This window comes from Leopardus geoffroyi, chromosome A3 (assembly GCF_018350155.1).
Source record: "Leopardus geoffroyi isolate Oge1 chromosome A3, O.geoffroyi_Oge1_pat1.0, whole genome shotgun sequence".
Classification (NCBI taxonomy): Eukaryota; Metazoa; Chordata; class Mammalia; order Carnivora; family Felidae; genus Leopardus; species Leopardus geoffroyi.
In genome coordinates, this window is record NC_059336.1 from 86,247,681 (window position 1) to 86,270,167 (window position 22,487).

Sequence of the window (22,487 nt, forward strand, 5' to 3'; positions counted from 1 at the left end):
GGAGTGATCCCTATGCTAGTTCTCTAACCCCCTTCTTCCTCCAACAAAAATGTCCATTTTGTATAGCAATTTACCGTTCAAGATCCACTTTCACAAATATTGCATTTTCCTCTGACTTTTAGTCTATTTCTTTTTCATATATCACACATTTTTAAAGTTTATTTATTTTGAGAGACAGAAAGCGAGCAAGGGAGGGGCAGAGAGAGAATCCCAAGGAGGCTCTGTGCTGTCAGCTCAGAGCCCAATGCGGGGCTTGAACCCACAAACCTGTGAGATCGTGACCTGAGCCGAAACCAAGAGTCATATGCTTAACTGACTGAGCCACCCAGGCACCCCCTAAGCCCCAATTTTTATACACAAAAGAATGACAAAAAAAGAAAGAAAGAAAGAAAGAAAGAAAGAAAGAAAGAAAGAAGAGCATGGACTATTAGTTACTATCAAACTTACGCAAATATTTCTAAATATTTAGTTAACAAATTAGCTGTTTTTTTCTTTTTGTAAGACTATCATAAAGGATCATGATTTTTACTTCATAAGAATTTTCTCAACCTACGTGAGTTCTACATGCATTATGCCAATGTGAAATTGATAGGCAGGGCCAGAGACCTGCAAAATATATTCTTTCTATATAGAGAAAAGCAGGCACTACATTGAAAGGCCAAAGTCAGTTCAAGCAGATAAGGCTGGACAATGACCACTAGATAAGCAAGATTCTAATTTGTCGCTAAGTATAACTATTCCTACATAATCCTAGGTGTGCCCAGTAGAGACAGGAGGACCTGAAGCAGCATCAAATAATTCCTGACCTAATGTACCATTTTGCTAGTTGTGGAAAAAAAGACACCACCTGACAGTTACATAATCACCTGCCACATCGTTCAGGACAGACCGTGAATGCCATAAGGCAGTGATTTTCAAAAAATTTGAGGCACCTTGGGCTCTAAAGAAAGGCTTTCAAGGGAACCCAGTATGTAAAACAGACACAAGAAATGCTGAGTTGATTGGAGGAGAGGTGGAGAGCCCCCTCCTCTGTGCCCCCACCCCAGCTGCAGAGATCACGGTTTCTTAAGCTGCCAGGACTTGAGAGATAGGTAAGATTTGAAGGGACAGAGAAGCGGGGAGGAGGGCATTCCAGTAGGAGGAAGAAGGCAAAGGCAGGAAGGCAGGAATTTAAAGCAAGAAATCATACACCTTCCCCATGTGCACCTGGTGAGACAGATGTGGTAAGCAAGTGGTAAAAAGGCACCCTCGTGGCTGCTTTAGGTTTCCAACCTAAACCAACTTCCTAATATTTTAAGCCTGGTGAAACAGTTAACAAATGCCCTGCATCAGGGCAGATGGCAAACTTAAGGTTAACAGTCTGCAGTCAGATGACATGGCTTGTCCTTCCTCCTTTCAGAATCATTCCAAGTGGTCGTGAGAGGAAACGGCTTCAGGCATGCCCGAAATGTGGACAGGGTCCTCTGCAGCTTCAAGATCAACGAGTCAGTCACGCTCAGTAAGTTCTTGCAGACTTGTGGGTTTCTTCAGCCGGCTTCGGGGAAGGGTTTCCCACCTCTCCATCTGCCAGCATGGCCTCCCACAGGGGACCGCACAGAGAAGGGCCTTCCCCGCCAGAGAGGCGTCCCGCAAAGGCATAGGTAGCCCCTAAGGTGTCCCATCAGGAAAGGCAGCAGGGCACTTGTTTCTCAGTCCACTGACGTCTATGCTAAGCTACTCCCTCTTTGGTGGCCGTGCCGGTGCTGCTTGGTTAGAGCTTGGGAAGCTTGATGTTCCTGAACAAAGTACTAGGTACTGTCAAGAGTGAAGAATAGATGGTCTAAATTCATTAATTCTGAATAAACCAAAAAGCCAAACCGTTAGGCTTGCGTGTGTAGATTCTGGAAGTCTTTCCAATCTGGATGATTCTTGCCTGGAGTAGCCAAGAAACTCTCATCATGGTGAATACCTGACATGAAATACAGGAATACGGAAGTAAAACTAAGGGCGTTTCATGCGAACAATGAATTATCATAACACTGGCACTGTTACAAGACATTTGTAGCAGGCAAGTTCTTAATTTAAAGGCATGTGTGATTCATGTAGCTGTCCAGGAGAGGTGGGGAAGTCTGGTTATGGAGGGGACAGATGGCCAGGAGCCCTGGTTATTATTCACATCTGGCATCCATCACACAGATAATTATTGATTCAGTATCTACCGTGATAAATGGTAATAATACACTGCATTTTGTATAATGCTATGTCCTTTTAAATGCTTCACATCTTTTTGCCACAATAGCTGTAAGAGGTAGAAAGATCAAGGAGTATGGACAGACACATGTTTACTGACTCAGCAGTGGCTCTAGTGTCGACCTGATAGCCTTATAGCACAGGTGCTATTCTGCTTTTAAAAAGGAAGAATCGGGGGTGCCTGGATGGCTCAGTCCACCTCTTGATTTTGGCTTGACCTTGAGCATCCACCTCTTGACTTTGGCTCAGGTCATGATCCCAGGGTGGTGAGATCAAGCCCCACGTCAGGTTCCACAGTGAGCCTGGAGCCTGCTTAAGATTCTCTCTCTCTCTCGGGGCGCCTGGGTGGCTCAGTCAGTTAAGCGGTCGATTTCGGCTCAGGTCATGATCTCACGGTCCGTGAGTTCGAGCCCTGCGTCGGGCTCTGTGCTGACAGCTCAGAGCCTGGAGCCTGTTTCCGATTCTGTGTTTCCCTCTCTCTGACCCTCCCCCATTCATGCTCTGTCTCTCTCTGTCTCAAAAATAAATAAACGTTAAAAAAAAATTCTCTCTCTCTCTCTCTCTCTCTCTCTCTCTCTCTCTCCTCCCCCCCCCCCCTTTGCCCTTCTCCCCTGGTCATGCTCTCTCTATAAAATAAAAAATAATAATAATCAAAATAAAAAGGAAGAATTGAGGGATATGTTTTTTTTTTTCCTCCTTAACATCTTAAAACCCACTTAAATATTTAAACAGAGATAGGCAATGGCTTCCTTACAAACATCTGGAATTCCTGGCCTTGGAATAGTTCCAAACATTTGAAACATTCAGTTAGTTTTCTTGATACTTGCCTTGAAATGCTCTCACATATCTAAAAAGTACATGCTATTTGAAAACATTTTGAAAAGTCCCTGAATAGCCATAGTGTGAAAGTTAAATGTGTGCTCTCTACTGAGTTCTTCCTTTTTCTCCCCTTTCAACTGTGATGTTGCTCAAGTACACATTCCCTCTCTTCTTAGCCAAAATCTCAAATCTAAGATCAGAAACTCTTAAGGGTTTAAGCTCCAAGACATCAAGCCTTCAAAGAAGTTTTCACACACAAGTGAGCCTTCAGACCCAGCCCTTCTCTAAAGATGGGTGGAAATGGGGTGTAGTGTTGCTGTTGCCTGAAAGGTTAGACAGAGATGCTATGTTAGCATAACATGAAATGCAAATTTACTTTGGATTTGTAGAGTGACACCCTGAAGGCCTGTTTTTCTAGCTTGTCCAGGAAATTTTCTTTCTTGGGAAACCCAGCTCATTCTCTTTCCCCTTCTTCCCTTCCTTTTCTAATATATCCTTGTAAACACCTGCGCAGGCTTTCCATCTCATTCATATTCAAAACAAATAAAGGCCATAGCAGTAGGGATTTGGCTGAGGCCACAAGCCTAATTGTGCTTGCTGCACAGTGCTACCAGTTTGGAGCAGAGGAGGGCAGTGACTCAACCATATTTCATCCCACAAGCAACATTCCCAAACTCAAACATATGATTATTAGAAACATGCCAAGGGGGAGGGGGCGCCTGGATGGTTCAGTCAGTTGAGCGTCTGACTTCGGCTCAGGTCATGATCTCACAGCTTGTGGGTTGAGGCCCCGCATCAGGCTCTATGCTGACAGCTCAGAGCCTGGAGCCTGTTTCCGATTCTGTGTCTCCCTCTCTCTCTGCCCCTCCCCCGCTCATGTTCTGTCTCTGTCTCTCTTTCTCTCTCTCAAAAATAAATAAACATAAAAAATTTTTTAAAAAGCATTCCAAGGGGAAAATGTTGGAATTTGAAAAAAAAAAATTGTCCTTCATATATTAATTCACCTGCTCATGTCCATTCAGTAAAGAATATGAACAAGAAACTACGGTGGACAGAAAAGATAAATAAATTTTAAAATACAACATAGTCAAATCTACATTCTTCTCTCAACCTTAGGAATGTAACAGTCTCTATTGAGTCACCTCTGTGAAATAAAACAAATTTAGACCCCTTTACTTTTCCCATTCTCCTTTCCCATCTCTATATCCCAAGTTTTAAAATGTTACCCATTTTCATTTTTACAGTATGCATTTCCTCTTTCAAGATTTTTTCCTAAATGCTGCATTACCTTTTGTAACAGAAAGAGAACACAATGCCATTATTGATCAGAAAAAGATTAATTGATGGCTCAGTAATGAAGCTAGGGATGTTGTGACTCCAGCCAATTCAAACATGATTCAGGCCCTGGAGTCCTCCACAAATAACACAAGAGCAGATTATACGAAGCCAAACTGTTAAACAGAAAAGAACAAACTGAAAAATGATATTTATAGTGGGAGATGCTAACACGACTTTCCAAGTCTTTGAATGAATAATAAAAAATTAAAGATAGAGAGCAGATATATAGATAGTTTTTAAATGGCTATGAATATCCTTAAACATTTATGGCACTGACACAAATAAAATGCCAACATAGTAATGCCAAAAAGTAGAAGTTATTTAAATATGGTCTTTGATGATAAACATAACCAGAAAATAAAAATCATAGGTTAATAGCTACTTCTCTCCCACTTTCCTTGCTTTCGCTTAAAAATAAAATAAATAAATCAACCACTTAGAAATCTAAAACAATTTCTGGACTTGCATTCAATATAATAGATCCAGGGGCGCCTGGGTGGCTCAGTCGGTTAAGCTTCCAACTTCAGCTCAGGTCATGATCTCGCGTTCATGGGTTCGAGTCCCATGTCAGGTTCTGTGCTGACAGTTCAGATCCTGGAGCCTGCTTCAGATTCTGTGTCTCCCTCTCTCTTTGCCCCTCCCCACTCATGCTCTGTTTCTCTCTGTCTCAAAAATAAATAAACATAAATTTTTTTTTAATATAATAGATCCAGAAATTCTGGATGAAATATGATTTTAAAAATCGTAATGTGGGGCGCCTGGGTGGCGCAGTCGGTTAAGCGTCCGACTTCAGCCAGGTCACGATCTCGCAGTCTGTGAGTTCGAGCCCCGCGTTAGGCTCTGGGCTGATGGCTCAGAGCCTGGAGCCTGTTTCCGATTCTGTGTCTCCCTCTCTCTCTTCCCCTCCCCCGTTCATGCTCTGTCTCTCTCTGTCCCAAAAATAAATAAACGTTGGGAAAAAAAAAAAATTAAAAAAAAAAAATCGTAATGTATGGCCCTGCTCAAAAGAAGGAAACCCTCAGGTATAGGAAACAAAAAGAAGGGAATGCAATATCTAAGCAGGAAGCAAAGCCATGGAAGGTCCAGTCCTAGTGGTCTGAAGGCTGTGATCCCAATGCTGATGCAGACATAGAACATCAGCCTGTGCAAAGCAGTGGGCAAGAGCAGAGCGCCCCTGCAGAAATCCAGCTCTAAGGGGCTGTACTGTACGTTAACTAAGACTGGAAAAGTTTCTCAGTGACTCAAATAAGCAGAGGAATAAAGGTAAGATATTATACTACTCACATGATACGGAAACACCAAGTCAGGGCACAAACCCCAAAATGTGTCCATGATCATTCTGATCCCTGTGTCCCTGGCCGTAGCAATGCACAGCTAGTCCAACCTCCGGCATTCCTGCAGCCAACAACCCCTCTGAGGTAGGGCTCACAGCACCAAATGCAAACATATGAAGTTGGATGGAAGAAACAGGAGAACAGGCAAGAAAAAGGGACTGGAGAACAATTTGAAAGAGAATATAAATAAACACATTTGAAGTATGTAAAGCGATTGCTTAGACCAAAGGGGAAGAATGTTCAACAAAGGCAGAAACTGCAAAGAACCTAGTATAAATTCTAGAGCTGAAAAAATGTATTCACTGTAATACAACTTAATGTATGAATTTAGCAGTGTGATTAGACACAGGTGAAGATGAAATGCATGAACTGGAAGAGAGAGACAAGAAAATCCAGCCAAAGCACTGAAGCCAGATTTGTTTTATCCAAGTTCTACAAGACTTTAAGGGACAGTCGACCCATATCTAAAACATACAAAAAATAGAGAAAAAGCATCTTAACTCATTTTATAATAATTATATAATCTTCATTTTTTAAAAATTAGACAAAGACACTAGAGGTAGAGAATATTTGAGGATCAAGCTCGTTAATGACAAACATCTAATAAAATACTGACAAAATCCAATGATGTATCTAAAAAGAACCAGAATCGGTAAGACAATTTTGAAGGATGAGTGGGAATTTGTCTCTCACAGAGAAAAACTTTTTCATGCCAAGAAGATATGAAAAATTCATTATCCATTCCAAAATTTAAAAATATGTGGTTTTACAAAACTAGGAATAGGGTCAAACTTCTTCAGCATAATAAAAAAATATATCTAGATATTTGAATTCAAAACTCAACATCATTTCATAGTAAATCACTATGTAGAGGTATTTATAGTTGGGAAGAAAAAAGCAGGACAACCCGTTTCACCATTATTATTTAATGTGGATGTGAAAGTTCTAGCAGCTGTCCGGTAGAACCTTCTGTGATGATGTAAATGTTCTAAATTGGTAGCTAAATGGTCGCCACAAGCCACATGTGGCTACTGGGGACTTGAAATGTGGCTAATGCGATGGAGGAACTCAAGTTTTAATTTCATTTAACTTCAGTGAAATTTAAACTTGTGTCAGTAGTCACGTGGCTAGTGACTGTTATCACTAACCAGTAGTCACTGGGCAATGCCATAGGTATCACGAGAACACAAGAAAACTAGCGACAGGTGTCAGTACAGGAAAGAGGTCCAAACATCCTTACTTTAAAATGATGGTTGTTTTCTTCTGAAAAACTAAAGAAAATCAATAAACCACTAGACTAGTTTAATAACTGGATGATTTCAAAATAAATACCTCCCTTATAGTAATCAATAGCTTTTCCAGAGTTCAGTAACAATCAGTTAGAATGCATCCCAGGAGAAATAGAGCCACAACATAAAAAATTTAGTAAGAACTAATATAACCAAACTTGTGAAGATATAGAGGAAGACAACCACAAAAGTTGGTGAGGGGTAGGAAGAAAGTGTAAATAAATGGAGAAACAGTACAGATTCATGCACAGGCACTGGAACCAAACCACCCAGCAAAAGAATCCTGGCCTAAGCCAATGTGACCATGGCGAGGTATTTAACATCTCCATGCCTCAGTCTCTCTCTCTGTAAAATGAGGATAGCAGTAACTGCACCTCTCAGGGATTGCTTTGAGGTTTAAATGTGGGAAATAGGGCTTAGATCAGGGCCTTGCACACAGAAAGCAGTCGGTCAATGTTGGCTGCTGGTATTAATTAATAATTATGATTATCACTTTTATTATTAAATTCTTATTTAATTATTAAATAGGGCAGCAAATGAGTATTGTGAAGACATCGATTGTCTTCAAATTAATATTTACTTTTAAAACAATCTCAATGAAAATTCCAATGGGACTTTTTAAGTTAACAAAATAATTCTAAAGTTTATATGGAAGAATAAACATTCACGAATGGCCAAGAAAAATGTGGAAACCTGCCCTTGCTGATTTTAAGATGTATAAAAGAACTGCGGTAATTGAAATGATGTATAAACTGGTGCCACAAAAGGCAAACTGAGCACTGGAGCAGGAAACAAAGTCCATAAACAGAGCCAAACACTTATGTGAATTTAGTATAAAATAAAGTGACCTTTACAATCAGCAGGAAAGGAATGGATTATTCCCCCAAAATGGTGTTGAGGCAACTGGCTAACCACTTGGAAAAACAATTCAGTTAGATTTTTATCTCACACCTTACATCTAAACAAATTCCAGATGAAAAATTTTAATGTGAACATAAAACTATAAAAGTTTTAGAAGGAAAAGAAAATAAACATTTACATAATTTTCTAGTAGGGAGAGGCTTTTTAAGCCTTGGAGGGGAGATAGAATAAAGGGAAATTTTAATAGTTTGAGTACATATATTTTGTTTTTTATGTTTCTGTTCCCTCCCCCTCAAAATCTAAAGGAAAAAAGAAAACTACCAAAGTATCTGTAAGGCATATAACACACAAAGAGTCAATAACCTTAATATATAGACTGCTCTTAAAATCAATAAAAAAACAAACAAAAAACAAAAAAGTAAGCACACCTCTGGGTAAAAGATATGAAAAGGAAATTTACAAGAACCATAGTGGTCAGGAAGCATATGGAAAACGCTTACCATAACCAAAAGAAATAACCAAATTGAAATAATCTATCAACCTGACAAAGATGAACAAAAATACAATGCCTGGGTATTAGCAAAAATATAAAGGAACAGGTGTTTTCATTCATCATTGGTGAGACACCACTAAATCTTTTAGAAGGCAACTCTTAAAATGAAGTAACTCCTTTTATACATTTTTGACCCAGAATTTCCCTTTCAACTTCATCAAGAAGAAATGATTGGGAATGTTTACAAGGACTTGGGTACAAGATGTTCGTCCTGATACTACTTATGATAGCAAAAGGAAAAAGAGAAAAAGAGAGAGAGAGAGAAGAAGAAGGCGGAGGCAGCAGAGAAGGATAAGAAGAAAAAAGAGGAAGAGGAGGAGGGAGAGAAGAAAAAAGGGAGGGAGGGAGGGAAGGAAGGGGGGAGGGAGAAAGGAAGAACTGGAAGGAAGGCTGACCTGGGAAAATATTAATAATATAGTTACAAAAGTTACAAAACAATACCTCCATGTTATTTCTGTTTTACGCACATACATTTATATACAGAAAGAGACTTGAAAACACATCAAAATGTTAACGGTAATTACCTCTGAATGAGAACACTGTTAATTTTTTCTGTTTTCTAAGTTTTCTACAATGTGTCTCTTATGTAACAAGAAAAAAATTCACAGCAGTTGTTTAAAATTTAATTTTAAAATTCTTCTTAATTATTTAGGCCTAGCACACATCTTTAGCTCTCCAATCACCAGGCTGAACTCACTCCTGTCCAAGAAAATATCTTGGAAATCTTCACACAAACTTTATTTATTCTGGCTGCACTTTTTCCTACTCCAGGATTCAGCATATTGTGCCAAGAAAAGATCCACTTTCAACTGGAAATCCATTTGCAGAGAGATCAGAATGCTAAAAAGGAGATATTGGGATATAATCTGAGAAATGATCCACTTTAATAAACAGTAAATTAAAAATGGGGTTTTTATTGATGCAATAATGAAAAACAACCTAGACCATCCCGGTGCTGTGTGGTAAGGTAGGAAGTAGGACTATAAACAAAGAGACTGATTTTTAACAAACTCACTAAAATTCAACTTCTAGGCCATGTGAGAAATCAGTTTCCTGGTTTTGTAGGCACACTTACTTTTTGATACAAAATATTATTTCCCAGCTTGATCTCCAATCTTATTCACTACTCATGGCTCTGATTTACCTTTGTTCACACTCAAAGGATAAAACTTTTCCTCCTTTGAAGACATTTTTTTCAAACTGAACACTGGTCATGGAGACAGTTCTAAGAGTTCCAAAGAGGGGCTCAGCTTCCCAAGAGGATGAGAGACAACACTCACTCAAATGCAGAAGTTCCAGTGTGTTTGTTTTTTAAAATCTGTCCAATTATCCAGAAGCTATACTTCATCTTAGAAAACATCTGGGCCGTGGGGCTGCAGTGGGCACCCTAAGGAGATCATTGATGTGCCCCTATGGTGGCAGATGGGGAGGGAAGACAGAGGGAAAGAGAATATTAACTTCCCAAAGTTTCCCTTCTCACTGGTTAGAGTATTGCATCTGTTGGTCAAAGGTACTTAGTGCAAGGTGGATGCGTCCCTGGGGGGTTGATGTCATATGAGGATGGTGGAATGTCACTTTGTGTAACATAAAGGAGGATCTCCTCTCGTGATGCCAAATCAGGCTGCACATCAGACTCTCCAGAGACCTTCATCTAAGTGACAGCAGCAATTGATTGCTGGGCCCTGTGCATTCACTGTACTATCTCATTCCGTCCTCACAGCCCCCCAGTGAGGGGTGAGTTATGTGTATTGCTTTTTGCTAAGTAGGACATGAAAACTCAGAAGTGCCCAAGGTCAACCAGATGGCCAGAGGTAGAAGCAGTTTGGACCCTTGGGTGATCCAGAGGCTTTTGGCTACTTCTTTACTTTGCTTCCAAAACGAGGATCCCCACGGATCCTTGGGTCCCCTGGTCCCAAATGCCCACATAACTCTGATGTATACCTGATTGGGAGGTGCTGATTCCCATGACTCCCCCACATTTTGTAGACAGGAAACCTCAGCTCAGAGAGATTTAGCTACTTGGCCAAGGTCACAGAGCACATTAGTAGGGAGCCAAGACTCGAACCTAGGTTCAAGAAAAAAAGCCCTGGACCAGGGAAGGAAGAACCCAGGCTTCAGCATGTCAGTGTGTGCAGCTGACTGTATGTTCACAGGTAAAGCACATCTTCCGATTCCCTGACTGGCCTCTCTTTCTTGAACGTCGGGAGTTTTGTGTTATCTGGCAGTGTTTCCCTCTTGCTCCCACTTTCAGAATGACTGGCTTTGCCAGTCATTTTGAAGTGGCTCCTGCCAAGACTGTATTAGTGGGTGTTCCCATCTTTAAGGTCCAAACAAAAATGTAGATAAGTGGAAATTTACTGGAGTTTTGCTTGGTCAGACAAAAGCCCCGGTAATCTCGGATGGAGTAGAAAAAAAGGAGGAGTTGCTACCGGAGGGTAACTAGGTGGTAAAGATTTTCATTCTGGGGCAAAAGACCTTCTTGCAGGGGTGAGTTGACACAGCCCAAAGTTAGCTACAGCAGCGCCTGATAGACTCACCCTTGACAGTGCCCCTGCTCTACCACGTGTGCAGTTGCCTCCGAGCGAAAATTGTAAGCTACACATGGACTTAGCGTGCAGTGCACTTCTTTTGAGGCATGCCTAGAGGAGAGAATTGCTTGTGAACTTCCTGAGACAGTCATTGCCCCAGCCCTGCCTATCCTGCTGGGGAAAGTTGGCGCCCTCGACTTCTGCACCAGATGGCTGGACTTTCATGAACGCTGCTTGTTCTCACAGAACACTGCTCCTTTGACACTTCAACACAACGGGGGAAGAGAAGGTGGCAAACACAGAGCTGGGCCAGACTTGTGAGAACCCCAGGCAGGCTAACAATCCATGCCACCTTCCAAATGACATTCTTTAAATATTTGCCCAACACCCATCTAGAGGAAAAGTTGGGGGCAGCTAAGGGAAAGGAAGAAAAGGAATGTTCTCTGTGGACCTCTTCCCCATGCCATTCAGCTCTTGCCCCCAGCATGCACACTGCAGCAGCTTGCTGGCACCCACTATTATTCATATGTGTGCCTGGGGTCTCCTTCCCACCTCTTCTTTGAGTTTCTATATAGGTTTGTGTTCTTTAAAAGCAGTCCACATTTGCCATAATTAATAGTCATGACTGCATGGAGGGCTCTAGCCATTTTGGTAGACTTGCCCCTCAATACCAATTCCAAAGGTAAAACCCTCCCGAACCTAATTGGGCACAGCTGCAAGAGTTTGTGTGTCTGGAGACACATACCTCGTGCATGAAGCCTGAACTGTCTCCAACCAAGTGAAAACAAAGCTTTCAAAAATACATTTACTCTTAGTAAATTATAGCTGTCCTGAGCGCACCACTTGCTCTGACCTCAATTTTTAAAGGTTGGTGCTTCGCTTAGAAGATAATTTGTAAATTTTATAAACGCCAACCAGTCAAGAATTTTTTTGGTGTAGATTTATTGAGAGGACAAAATATTTTGCAAGAGTCCTGGGCCCCGTTACCTTCATTTAGTTTTCTTGCAATAACCCAGACCGCCCCTTTTAACTTCAGATGAAGATGAGTGCCAGATACCACAGTATGGGTACTATGATCCCAATTACGCAAGAAATGATACGCATAGAAAACAAGTCTGGAATAGTATATCCCAAAGCATTAACAGTGTTTGTCACTGGAAGTTAGGATTACCAAAGGTTTTCATTTCTTTTTTGTAAACTTCTCTGTATATCGCAGACTTCTCACTTCTCACTTCTCTCACTCTTCTTCCGAGTCTTCTATCACTAAACATGTATTACTTTTATAATTAATAAAAATAGCAGAAAAATATGAGCAGGAAATAATTTACATCCGAGAAATCAAACTAATTGTGCCAACGACCAGTTCCAAAAGCTGATGAGCCTAGGACCACAGAGGTCATAAGCATGTGTGGGACTGGGGAATGTATAAGCCCAAAAAAGGCAATCTGGAGGCCAGCAAGGCTGCTGGATCCCATCCCCACACTCCTCTGGGAATGGACTCATGGTCCCTTGCTATTTACTTCCTCTCTTTCTGGGGCCATGATGTAATCTTGATCCTCATGTACACAGTGACCAGGATGACACTTCATTTTCTTCTAAGACTGCACTCAGCTCTGAGTCCTATATTGCTATTTACAGATAAGGTGTTCTGACTCTACAGCCTTCCCACTCACAGCAGCTTAGAACCTTGGGCAGCAATCTAAGCCCTGCTTCTGGAGTGCCCCCATTTCAATTATAAAGCCCCACCAAGCAGAGTGGCTCAGGTGCTATCCCACCTACCTACCACCAGGAAAATCTGGACCTATGAAAGCCTGCATGGAGGCACTGGTCCTTACCCCAACCAAGTGTCTTGCAATAGCACTCAAGCTGTTACTCCCTCCTCTGTCCATCACTTTATGACACCTCTGAACTTGTCTGGACATTCTAACAGTACCCTGGGGGCTGTGAACCATCCAGTAATAATACCTAAAGGACCCTCTACAATGGGCAAAATAGATACATAAACCCATGATAGACATTATACCAGGATTTCTTACCTTGGTACTATGGGGCCAGATAATTCTTTGTGGAGGGAAAGAAGGATGCCCTGTGAAGTACAGGATATTTAGCACCATCTCTGGTCTCTACTCACTAAATGCCAATATCACTTCTCCCCCAGTTTGGCAACCAGAACTGTCTCAGACATTGCCAGTTGTCTCCTGAGGTACAAAATCACCCCATCAGAGAACCACTGCATTATATACATGTCCACACATCCTATTTGGATAGATGACTGTCCTCTCGTCACGCCTTTACCATATAGCCCTGACACAAGCTGGTAGATAAGTTATAAGACATACTCAGTTTGCGCACGCATTCACATCTTGTGTTGTACAGGTGCCTCAGAGAAGGAGCCTAGTGGTACCTCACTTTAGTAATAATAGTTGACATGCAAGTGCTTATTAAGTGTTGAGCATTTAATCATATCATTTCATTCAAATCTACAACAACTTATGAAATGAGTATGATTCCCATCTGATAGGCGAGAACTCTGGGTTGCAGATAGGGTGACCTAGGCAGTGGGTGGCAAAGCGGTGATGGAACTGAGCCTTGGCTCTTCATGTGCTCATTATTTCTCCATCCTAGTGCAACCTGCCCCAGAGAACAGGGAGGGAAACTAAAAGACATATCCTGGATACCCATAACCTACAGGAACTGGTAAAATAGTTACACGTAGGTGCACGGGACTTATCTGGGACCTGTGGGCCAAGCTCTTTGCCTGAGCTCATAGTAGTAGCCACTGAGGGCTTCCAAGGAAACCTTGCAACAACTCCAGGCTAGGGAAGGGGTGGGTAGACGTGGGTCATGCCTGAGGCAAAAGATGGTGGCCAACTCAGTTCTGCAACACTCAAGGTACTCCTCTGGCTTCAGCCGGGCATGAGAGGACATGCCGGTGGACACGCTATGTTCTGAGGATTATTCCCAACTTAGTCCCACCCACCTGCACTTCACTACCATCTCTTCCCATTCTGTTTTGACTCTGGTTTCTCATTGCTCTGACCTCAGAACCCCTGGTCAGCCTCTCCAAGTAGAAGCCACTCTTCCACTTTCAAAATCTCTGCTCTGGCCCCTAATGTAGTTTACTGTTTAATGTCTTTCATCAAAAAATCCATAGGCTTGTTATCTCACCCGTTTATGAAAACCTCCCCACCCAGGGCCTGACACGTAGTACATGCCCAAAAAATATTAATCTCCTTCCACTCTAAGCAGTGGGTTCCATTAAGCTTGGCAGTAAGATCCCCGTGTTTGTGAATTATCATCGCAGGAGCCCCAAGAGGGCAATCAACCACCTCCTTTCTGGCTGGGGCTCCAGAAAGCTCAACCCAGATGCTTTGAATTGCACCAACTTGGAGTCCTGCTGAATATCAGTTTATTTCAGGTTTTTGCACAGTATTTTAAAAACTTAACTTTTTAAAAAGCCGGTTACTTGAGAATTCAGTGAGAAGGTAGAAACATCCAGCCTAACTCCAGCCTGTCTATTCTCCATTCAGACACATTCCCAAAGCAGCTGATAATTTGGTGCTGAACAGTTATGCTTGGCTCGAGGATGCCATGAAATGCTCTCTAGACCCAGTGGAGATTGGGAGAAAGAGCAGAGTGAGCTCATTTAGTCCCCTAACTTTCATTATTTTGTAACAGTAGGAATGTAAACTCCACTTTGGAACTTACATCAGCTTTTGGAGGGTTTCAACAAGCTCTCCCTGATAAGGCTAAAGGTTTTTCTTGTGCTGTTGGCCAGAGATAAATATTTATATCAAGAAAAGATTGCCAAGGCTTGAAAAGCATTTGAATCATTTAATCAGCCTGTAAAAGGATTCACTGTGATTGGTGTTTGAATTAACTAATGAATTTTAATCCTGGTTTTATCTCAAATCCATTAGATAGTCACCAATGGCAGGGAAGAATTCTGGGAATTCCTCCAATCGTCTGAAAAGAATTACATTGATCCAAGGTCAAAACCTGGGAGTGTACATATTTGAGTGTATGATTCTGGAACATGGGTTCATTACAGTAGATCACTGTCTCTCAAAAGGTACCTGAACCTTACCACAGAGCTTTTCAATTCCTGTTCCCTCTCATAGAAGACATGCCTCCTACGATTATCCAGCCTCACCCATGGAGCATCTTGACCATTTGCCTCCAAAGTGGTCAGGTATAAAAAGACTTAGCTCCTAGTGTACTTCAGGCTAGCTATATCGCAAAATTAGCTGTGACATTATGACAATGTAAGATGGCTAACTAGTTTCAATTACATCTGTAAAAAAAACTAGCTGGGTTGACCTTGGGTAAATCATTTCAACAACACCTGGGTTTGAATTTCAGCCCTGACATGTACTCGTGGTGCAACACTGATTCAATTAACTAACCTCTCTGAGCCAGTTTCCCAAATTGTAAATAATGAATAATAATAATGCCAAATGAGGCCATGAGTATCGTGTCAGACAGAATCAGAATAAATATATAGATAAGGATTTAGATGTAGTGGATATACACATTTGTGAGAATATAGATGTGTGTGTGTGCGGGTGTGTGTGTGTGTGTGTGTGTGTGTGTGTGTACTCTGCCCCCCTCTGTGCCCTCTGTACTCATCTTCAGGGATGCCCAGCTCTCAAGCCTTGGGTGTTTGGCAATTTGGTATAATGATACTCATTGATCCTCAAACCTGGGTTTAAATCAAGCTTCTGTCCTATTATTAGACTCTTATAAGCAAGTGTTTTAGATTAACCTATGTCGAGTGTATGCACTGAATTCTGAAATATCTTTGGTAAAAGGCAAGGAAATTTATATTTACAGATCATCTAAAAATTCCCTTAACTTCTGGTTTCAAACTCCCACCCCTCCCTAATTCTCTCCCCCTGTTGCCAACAAGCCAAGCGCTGGTCTCCTAGGTCCTGGTCTCCACTCCCCTGCCCACTCAATGCTAACGAACAGTGAAATGGCTGCCCACTGGACAGAGGAGCTGGGACTCAGTCGTCCTTGGGGTGGATTATGGCCCCATAAACACCACTGGCTTTGGAAGAAGTGGAGGCAAGGTTGGCAGGGTCCCTGAGCCAAACGTGGCTCAGCCGAGGGGGAAGGCTTTGTGCCCTGCTTCCCAAGAGGACGTTCCAGGAAGAAGTCAGATGATCTGCGTTATGGAAACCAAATGGCCCTTCTTTGTTTAGAAAGAGAGAGAGAAAGAGAGAAACAAAAGTCACTCATTTTTGTGGTAAAGTGAAAACAGGCTCCAAATCAAACAATCCCTCTCAGAGCAGAAGATGCCAGCTCCCCAGAGCAGGCCCACAGGCACAGAGGCTGATAAACTGACAGAAGGCAGTGTTAAGGCTGCACCACAGCCTCAGCAAAGTGTCCTCAGTCCTCCCAGTGAGGTTTTCCTCTGCTTCGCTCCAGAAATATTTGGTCTCCTAAGCAGGAAAGGAAAATGAAGGGAGGGGAAAAGAACCATCTGATTGACCTAGGCCAGTCTTGTCCTCTCACCCCCTTCCAGTGGGATGGAGGGCAGGGAAGGAGCTGTTCAGAGAAAGCTCTAGAAGTGGCTTGGGCACTAATAGCCACATGGGCATACTGGACCCGGAGCCTCCCTTGTGTCTCTGACTTGGATGCCCATTCTGTGTGACCAGCTCTTCCCACAGAATGCAGCCAAGAGTCACAAGGCCTCCTGTGGCCACTCTGTGGCTACCCCGTGGCTCCAGGGGCAGGGATCTGCACTCCCAGGTATTACTAGCGCATGTGAAGCAGGATAAGCCATGGCCAAGAGAAAATAAATACAGTTTCTAGTCAGCCATGCCTGTCCTGAGTTTGGTTTATTGTCTAATATAAGCCTTTCCTGGAATGGAGAGGCTCTTGGCAAGGGAAGAATAATGGAGAATTCACATCTAGTCCCGGCTTTGCCTCTGACTTGCTGTGCAACCATGGGTCACTGTTGCCTCTCTGAGCCTCCATTTTGCATCTGGGAAATGCGCCCAATGCCCTTGCCTTGTCTCAGTTCACAAGGTCGTGTAGAAGGTGATAACGCATGGCTCTTATCAAGAGGTGGCAGCCAGACTGCCTAGGTGTGGATCCAAGCTCCCCTGGGTAATGTTGGGCAAGTTTCTTCACCTCTCTACGTCTGTTCCTCACCTTTAAAATGAAGGGGAGTGGGGCGCCTGAGTGGCTTAGTCGGTTGAGTGTCTGACTTCGGCTGAGGTCATGATCTCACAGGTTGTGGGTTCGAGCCCTGCGTGGGGCTCTGTGCAGACAGCTCAGAGCCTGTGTCTCCCTCTCTCTCTCTGTCCTACCCCACTTACTCTCTCTCTCTCTCTCTGTCTCAAAAATAAACATTTTTTAATTAAAAAAATCAATAAAATAAATAAAATAAAATAAAATAAAGGGAAGAATATTCTTTCCTGGGAGCACAGCTAGCAGGTTATAAATTCGATTATGTAGCACGCTCAAAGTGCACGGAGAGCACCGACACACAGGATGCCCTGGGAGTCTCACTGCCATTATTGTCACCAGAGACTGGGAAACACCTTGAAAATAAAAATGCTCAGTTCAGGATTGTATGATCCACCACTGTCACCATAAAGCTTCATAATTCCATTCAACATGCCTCCACTGCCCCAGCAACATTCCGTAATCTACGAATGCTAGTTCTAAATATGAGGAGGGACCTCCAGTACCTTCCCGTCGCCCCACCATGGCCCACAAGGCCTTGATCATCTGGCCCTGCTGCCTTTTGTAGCCTCATTTTGAATCACTGTCTCACTCAACTTCAGCAGCCTTGTTGACCTCCTTTTAGCATTCAAAGCTAAAAGGCTCCTTCCTGCCCCAGGACCTTTGCAGGGCTTCCTGCCTCACTCCATGTCCTCTTCACCTGACAATGGGTGTTAGCTTATATGGCTTCTCCTCTGGGAAGCATTTCCTGACCTTCTTTCTCTTTCTTTGCGCTCACCACAATTATAATGAAATAGTAACTTGTGTAGTTACTAGCATGTCAGCTCCTTAAGCGAGGTGTTTCATCTGTTTTGTTCATTGCAAGGCCCTGACATGTGGAAGACATTCAAAAGAATATATTTTTCTTTTTTTTTTTTTAATTTTTTTTTTAACGTTTTATTTTATTTTTGGGACAGAGAGAGACAGCATGAACGGGGGAGGGGCAGAGAGAGAGGGAGACACAGAATCGGAAGCAGGCTCCAGGCTCTGAGCCATCAGCCCAGAGCCCGATGCGGGGCTCGAACTCATGGACCGCGAGATCGTGACCTGAGCTGAAGTTGGACGCTTAACCAACTGAGCCACCCAGGCGCCCCAAGAATATATTTTTCAATAAAAATGAAAGTACTCAATAACTATCCCCCCTGCAGCTCCTATAAAATCCATTAAATCAGAGACCATGTTTCTCTTCTCGAAGCCTATGTCTCTAGCTCAAAGTAGGTCTTTAATAAATATTTGTTGAACGAATGAATGAACAAAAGAATGAATGAATGAATGCATGCATGAATAAATTAATGAATGGTTTGGAATAACCGAACTTTTCACCACTTGAAAATTTGCTTAGACATCAGAGGAGACTGTAACGGACCATCCTCTTCTTCCTGCTTCCATGGAGACACAGTGCTTAGCACTCAGACGTGTCCTCTAACTCCCACCCCCGGTGGCTCTGCTCCTTCAACCCAGGCATGGAGGACACGAGGCTTCCTAATCCCCACTCGGGCAAGCATTTCGTGTCTGCCACAGTCCAATGTCATTAGACACATCAGTTTCATAACATGCCAATAGCAGAATACTGTCCTTCAATTAATTATACATGTATTCCTTTCTGTCTTCTTGTGCAGGCATTCATATTCACAGCTGATTAAAGGGACTCGTTTTATTCATCTCCATCTCACCCACAGGTCCTACCACAATTCTTGGCACAGAGCATGCACTCTTAAATGTTGCATCATGAAGGAACAAGTGCTATATTCTGACTATAGTCAGTAACTTCTCAGCCCTGCTTCTGGCCCCAGAACCTGGGACACAGTGACATGTTTAAGGAGCTCAAGATGAAACCTGCTTAAGATTTCCCCAGTCAACCCATAGAATAAGAGCAAGAACTTCCCACCTCTAGTGTCCCCCCACTTTCATCCATCTTTCACAGCTGCATCTGCTGAAACTTCCGAAATCATCACTTCAAGTTTTTCTCCCAAAGTCTCCAAAGATCTCTTCATGGCTAATAGACTTATGTCCACATTCCTCAGTCTCACTCAGACTTCTTCCTATACTGATCTTTTCAAATCCTACTTCCCTCCTACCCTGGCATATGTCTTCTTTGTGCTCTGCCTTTACTCATGCAATTCCTCTTGCCATTCTCTTCACCAAAGTACATCTCAGGTTTTGTGTTTCCTGTCGCCTCACCACATCACCCACCTAAAGGGAGCTCTCTGTCTTCTGAAGTCAAATGATATTTTGGCTTAGCCACTTCTAATACGTCAGCAAACTTTTTCTTTTTTAAAAAATTGAGATACAATTGATAAATAGGTTTATGTTAGTTTCAGATATACAACATAGTGATTCAATATTTGTGTAGAAGGCGAAATGATCACCACAACAAATCTAGTTAACATCCATCACCATACATAGCTACAAGTTTTTTCTTGTGATGAGAACTTTTAAGATTTGCTATCTTAGCAACGTTCAAATATGCAGTACAGTATTGTTAACTATAGTCACCATGCTGTATATTACATCCTTATGATTTATTTGATAACTGGAAGTTTGTACCTTCTGACCACCTTCTCCCATTTCGCCCATCCCCCACCCCCACCCCCACCCTGGCAACAACCAATCTGTTCTCTGAATCTATGAGTTCATTTTTTTTCTTTTTTAGATTCAACAAAAAAAGTGAGATCATATGATATTTGTCTTTCTTCATCTGACGTATTTCACTTAGCATAATGCCCTCCAGGCCCATCCACGTTGTTACAAATGGCAAGATTTACTTTATTTATGAATGAATGATATATGTTGTGTGTGTGTGCGCACACACACACACACAAGATATATCATTGTGTGTATATATATATATACACAACGATATATATATACACTATATATATATACACACTATATATATATTATATATATATACATATATATATGGTATATATATATTGTATATATATAATATATATATATGCCACATTTTCTTTAGCCATTCATCCATGGATGGACAGTTAAGTTGTTTGCTTCCATGTCTTGGCTATTGTAAACAATGCTGCATCAGCAAACCTTCTCCATGAATATGACTTCTCTCTCAAACTAGACTCAGACCTGAAGCTCCCCTGGGGACCAGTCTTGTATCTTCTGGTTTCCCCTTGGTTATGCTTGGTCTATGGTAAGAGCTCAGTTTCTATTTGTTCCCTGATTGACTCATCTGGATGTATGAAGTCAGAGACTAGTGTTCTGGCAGGAGACTGTAAGTGCGTTCACTTGAGTGGATTTTATGGCTCAAGGCTAGTTTCTATTTCAAATAGTTACTGCTTTTCTAGTGTCTCCCAGGAGTCGGTCTCTAGGAGTCACTGAATATGAAATTATAAAGTCACTTCACTCCTCTTAATCCAGTGACTTCCTTTTTACAGATGAGAAGCCCTTCACTGTGGAAGATACTTATTTGCTGTGTCCAGCACCTATCTTAAAAGAAGTTGGCATGTAAGTTTCCACCAGCAACTGAACCTCATAGCCAGGGAGGAGAGAGAAGGTAGAGGGGACAGAGGGAGAAGAAAACGTCTCTCTTCATTGTCATAATGCAGTCTTTGTCTAGACCTTTCCAGGTAATGATGATGGTGCCAATGTTTACAGTGAGCAGGGCACCAGGACAAATGTTTCACAAAGGGGATCTCACTTTATCCTCCCAAGTTCCCAAAGAACCAGGTACTCACGTCATCCCAGTTTTACAGATGTGGAATCTATGGCTGAGAGAATTTAAGTAGAATTTAAGTAGTTTGCCCAAGGTCACACTGCAGTAGTGGAACTGTCTAGATTTGAATAAAGGTGTGTCTCACACAACTACATTTCTAGAAAGCTCTCACACTTCCCTCTCACAAACTTTACCTTGCCCCGTCATCGTAATTTCCCTGCTAGATGATTATCTCCTCCTTAGAGATACGGAAGCTCAGAAAGGAAGCTCAAAGGGGCTAAGTGGGTCCAGAGCTGGTTGAAGACCCCAGGTTCAGACCTTCTGAGGCCAAGCTCAGTGCTCTTTCCTCTGAGCCTCTGCAGGACATTGGGTATTCACCCAGACTGCACAAGGTTCTGTGAACTAATTTATGGGGGCAAATTCCATGGCGGTGCTATTATAATAGGTGGTGGTGAAGTGTGATGAAACTATTCAACAGAAGGAAGACAATTAGTACCCTAAGCAAGAAAAGAACTATGTGGGGAAGCAGAGAAGCTGTGTTTGTCAGAGAACACAAACTCATTTCTCTGTAAACATGTCTACAACAGGCTGAAGATAGAATGGTGGTCTTGAGGAAACAATACTAAACATTTTCATCTAAATTCTGCTTTCGATCATTTGTTCTAATGGTAAAGCCTCCAACTCTGGTTGCCTAACACTGGTCTCCAAGTCCACTGATTCCACCAACTAACCCTGTGTCCATACGGCCAAGTACAAGCAAAATGCAAGCTCAGGTTTCAGTGAGTCTCACAGAGATGGAAGGTGGGTGGAAGGTAACTCATCCACTGCTGTACCCCCGTGAGTTTGCCAGGATGGTCACAAACCCCCTCGTCAGAATCAGTTACTGATAGCCCCAATAATAACAACAGAACATTAAGTTTACAGCGTGACAAGGTTATCCCCATAGACTCGAGCCATGTTTGGGGAACACTTCTTCCTATGACAATGTGACAGGTAAATTAAATGGCAGCAGGCTTTTCCCATTCAATGCAATTTGCTGCAATGGAAGAAGGGCTGAATGCAATGCCTTGATACACTAGCCAAGGGTATCCTGACGTCTCTAAAAGGTTCCAGTGGATGGGCCCTAGAGACCTCCTCTACATTTTACAGGCCCCAGGGGAAGAGACCACAGTCTTTCCCCTGGGTAGTGAGGAGCAGGGCTTACAGGGGACCTCAGTGTCAGCTCATGGGCCCCTGCTCTTTGTACATCTTGCTGAGCATCTCTGGCTCCTTTGTCATTGCAGGAAAGCAGCACTTCAGGTCAGCATGAACGATGGTCTCTCTTTCATCTCCAGTTCTGTCATCATCACCACCACACGCTGTGTAAGTCACTTTCCCTTTCCTGAAGGCTTTATTGTCATTCTCATTTCCCTGGGAAGTTTCCAGTTCTGCATTCTGTTCACTGAGCTTTGATCCCAGCTCCGCAGGGCCAGCTGTAGGCTGGACCCCAGAGGGTATCGGCAATGCCTGTGCTGGGCTTCGCCAGGTTCCTCATCTCTGAGCAAGGGTGAGAGCAGAACACACCTGCATGTCTGGATGGTAAGATAGGGCCATTGTCTGTGCAGTAGTGACGGGAGATAT

The 22,487-nt window shown here is 42.5% G+C and overlaps 2 protein-coding genes across 7 annotated transcripts in view; one reads left to right on the forward strand and one right to left on the reverse strand.

Moving 5' to 3' along the window:
• The window catches only part of GKN2 (gastrokine 2), a 326,024-nt gene that overhangs the window by 143,585 nt on the left and 159,952 nt on the right, over nucleotides 1-22,487 (reverse strand). The window lies entirely within an intron of this gene.
• Nucleotides 1-22,487, forward strand: part of ANTXR1 (ANTXR cell adhesion molecule 1) — a 221,603-nt gene that overhangs the window by 83,076 nt on the left and 116,040 nt on the right. For all 5 annotated transcript variants that reach the window (XM_045446307.1, XM_045446308.1, XM_045446309.1 and 2 more), the window contains exons 10-12: nucleotides 1,400-1,498; nucleotides 20,590-20,659; nucleotides 22,151-22,229. In XM_045446307.1, the coding sequence (XP_045302263.1) occupies nucleotides 1,400-1,498; nucleotides 20,590-20,659; nucleotides 22,151-22,229 (248 nt within the window). The remainder of the gene's footprint in view (nucleotides 1-1,399; nucleotides 1,499-20,589; nucleotides 20,660-22,150; nucleotides 22,230-22,487) is intronic.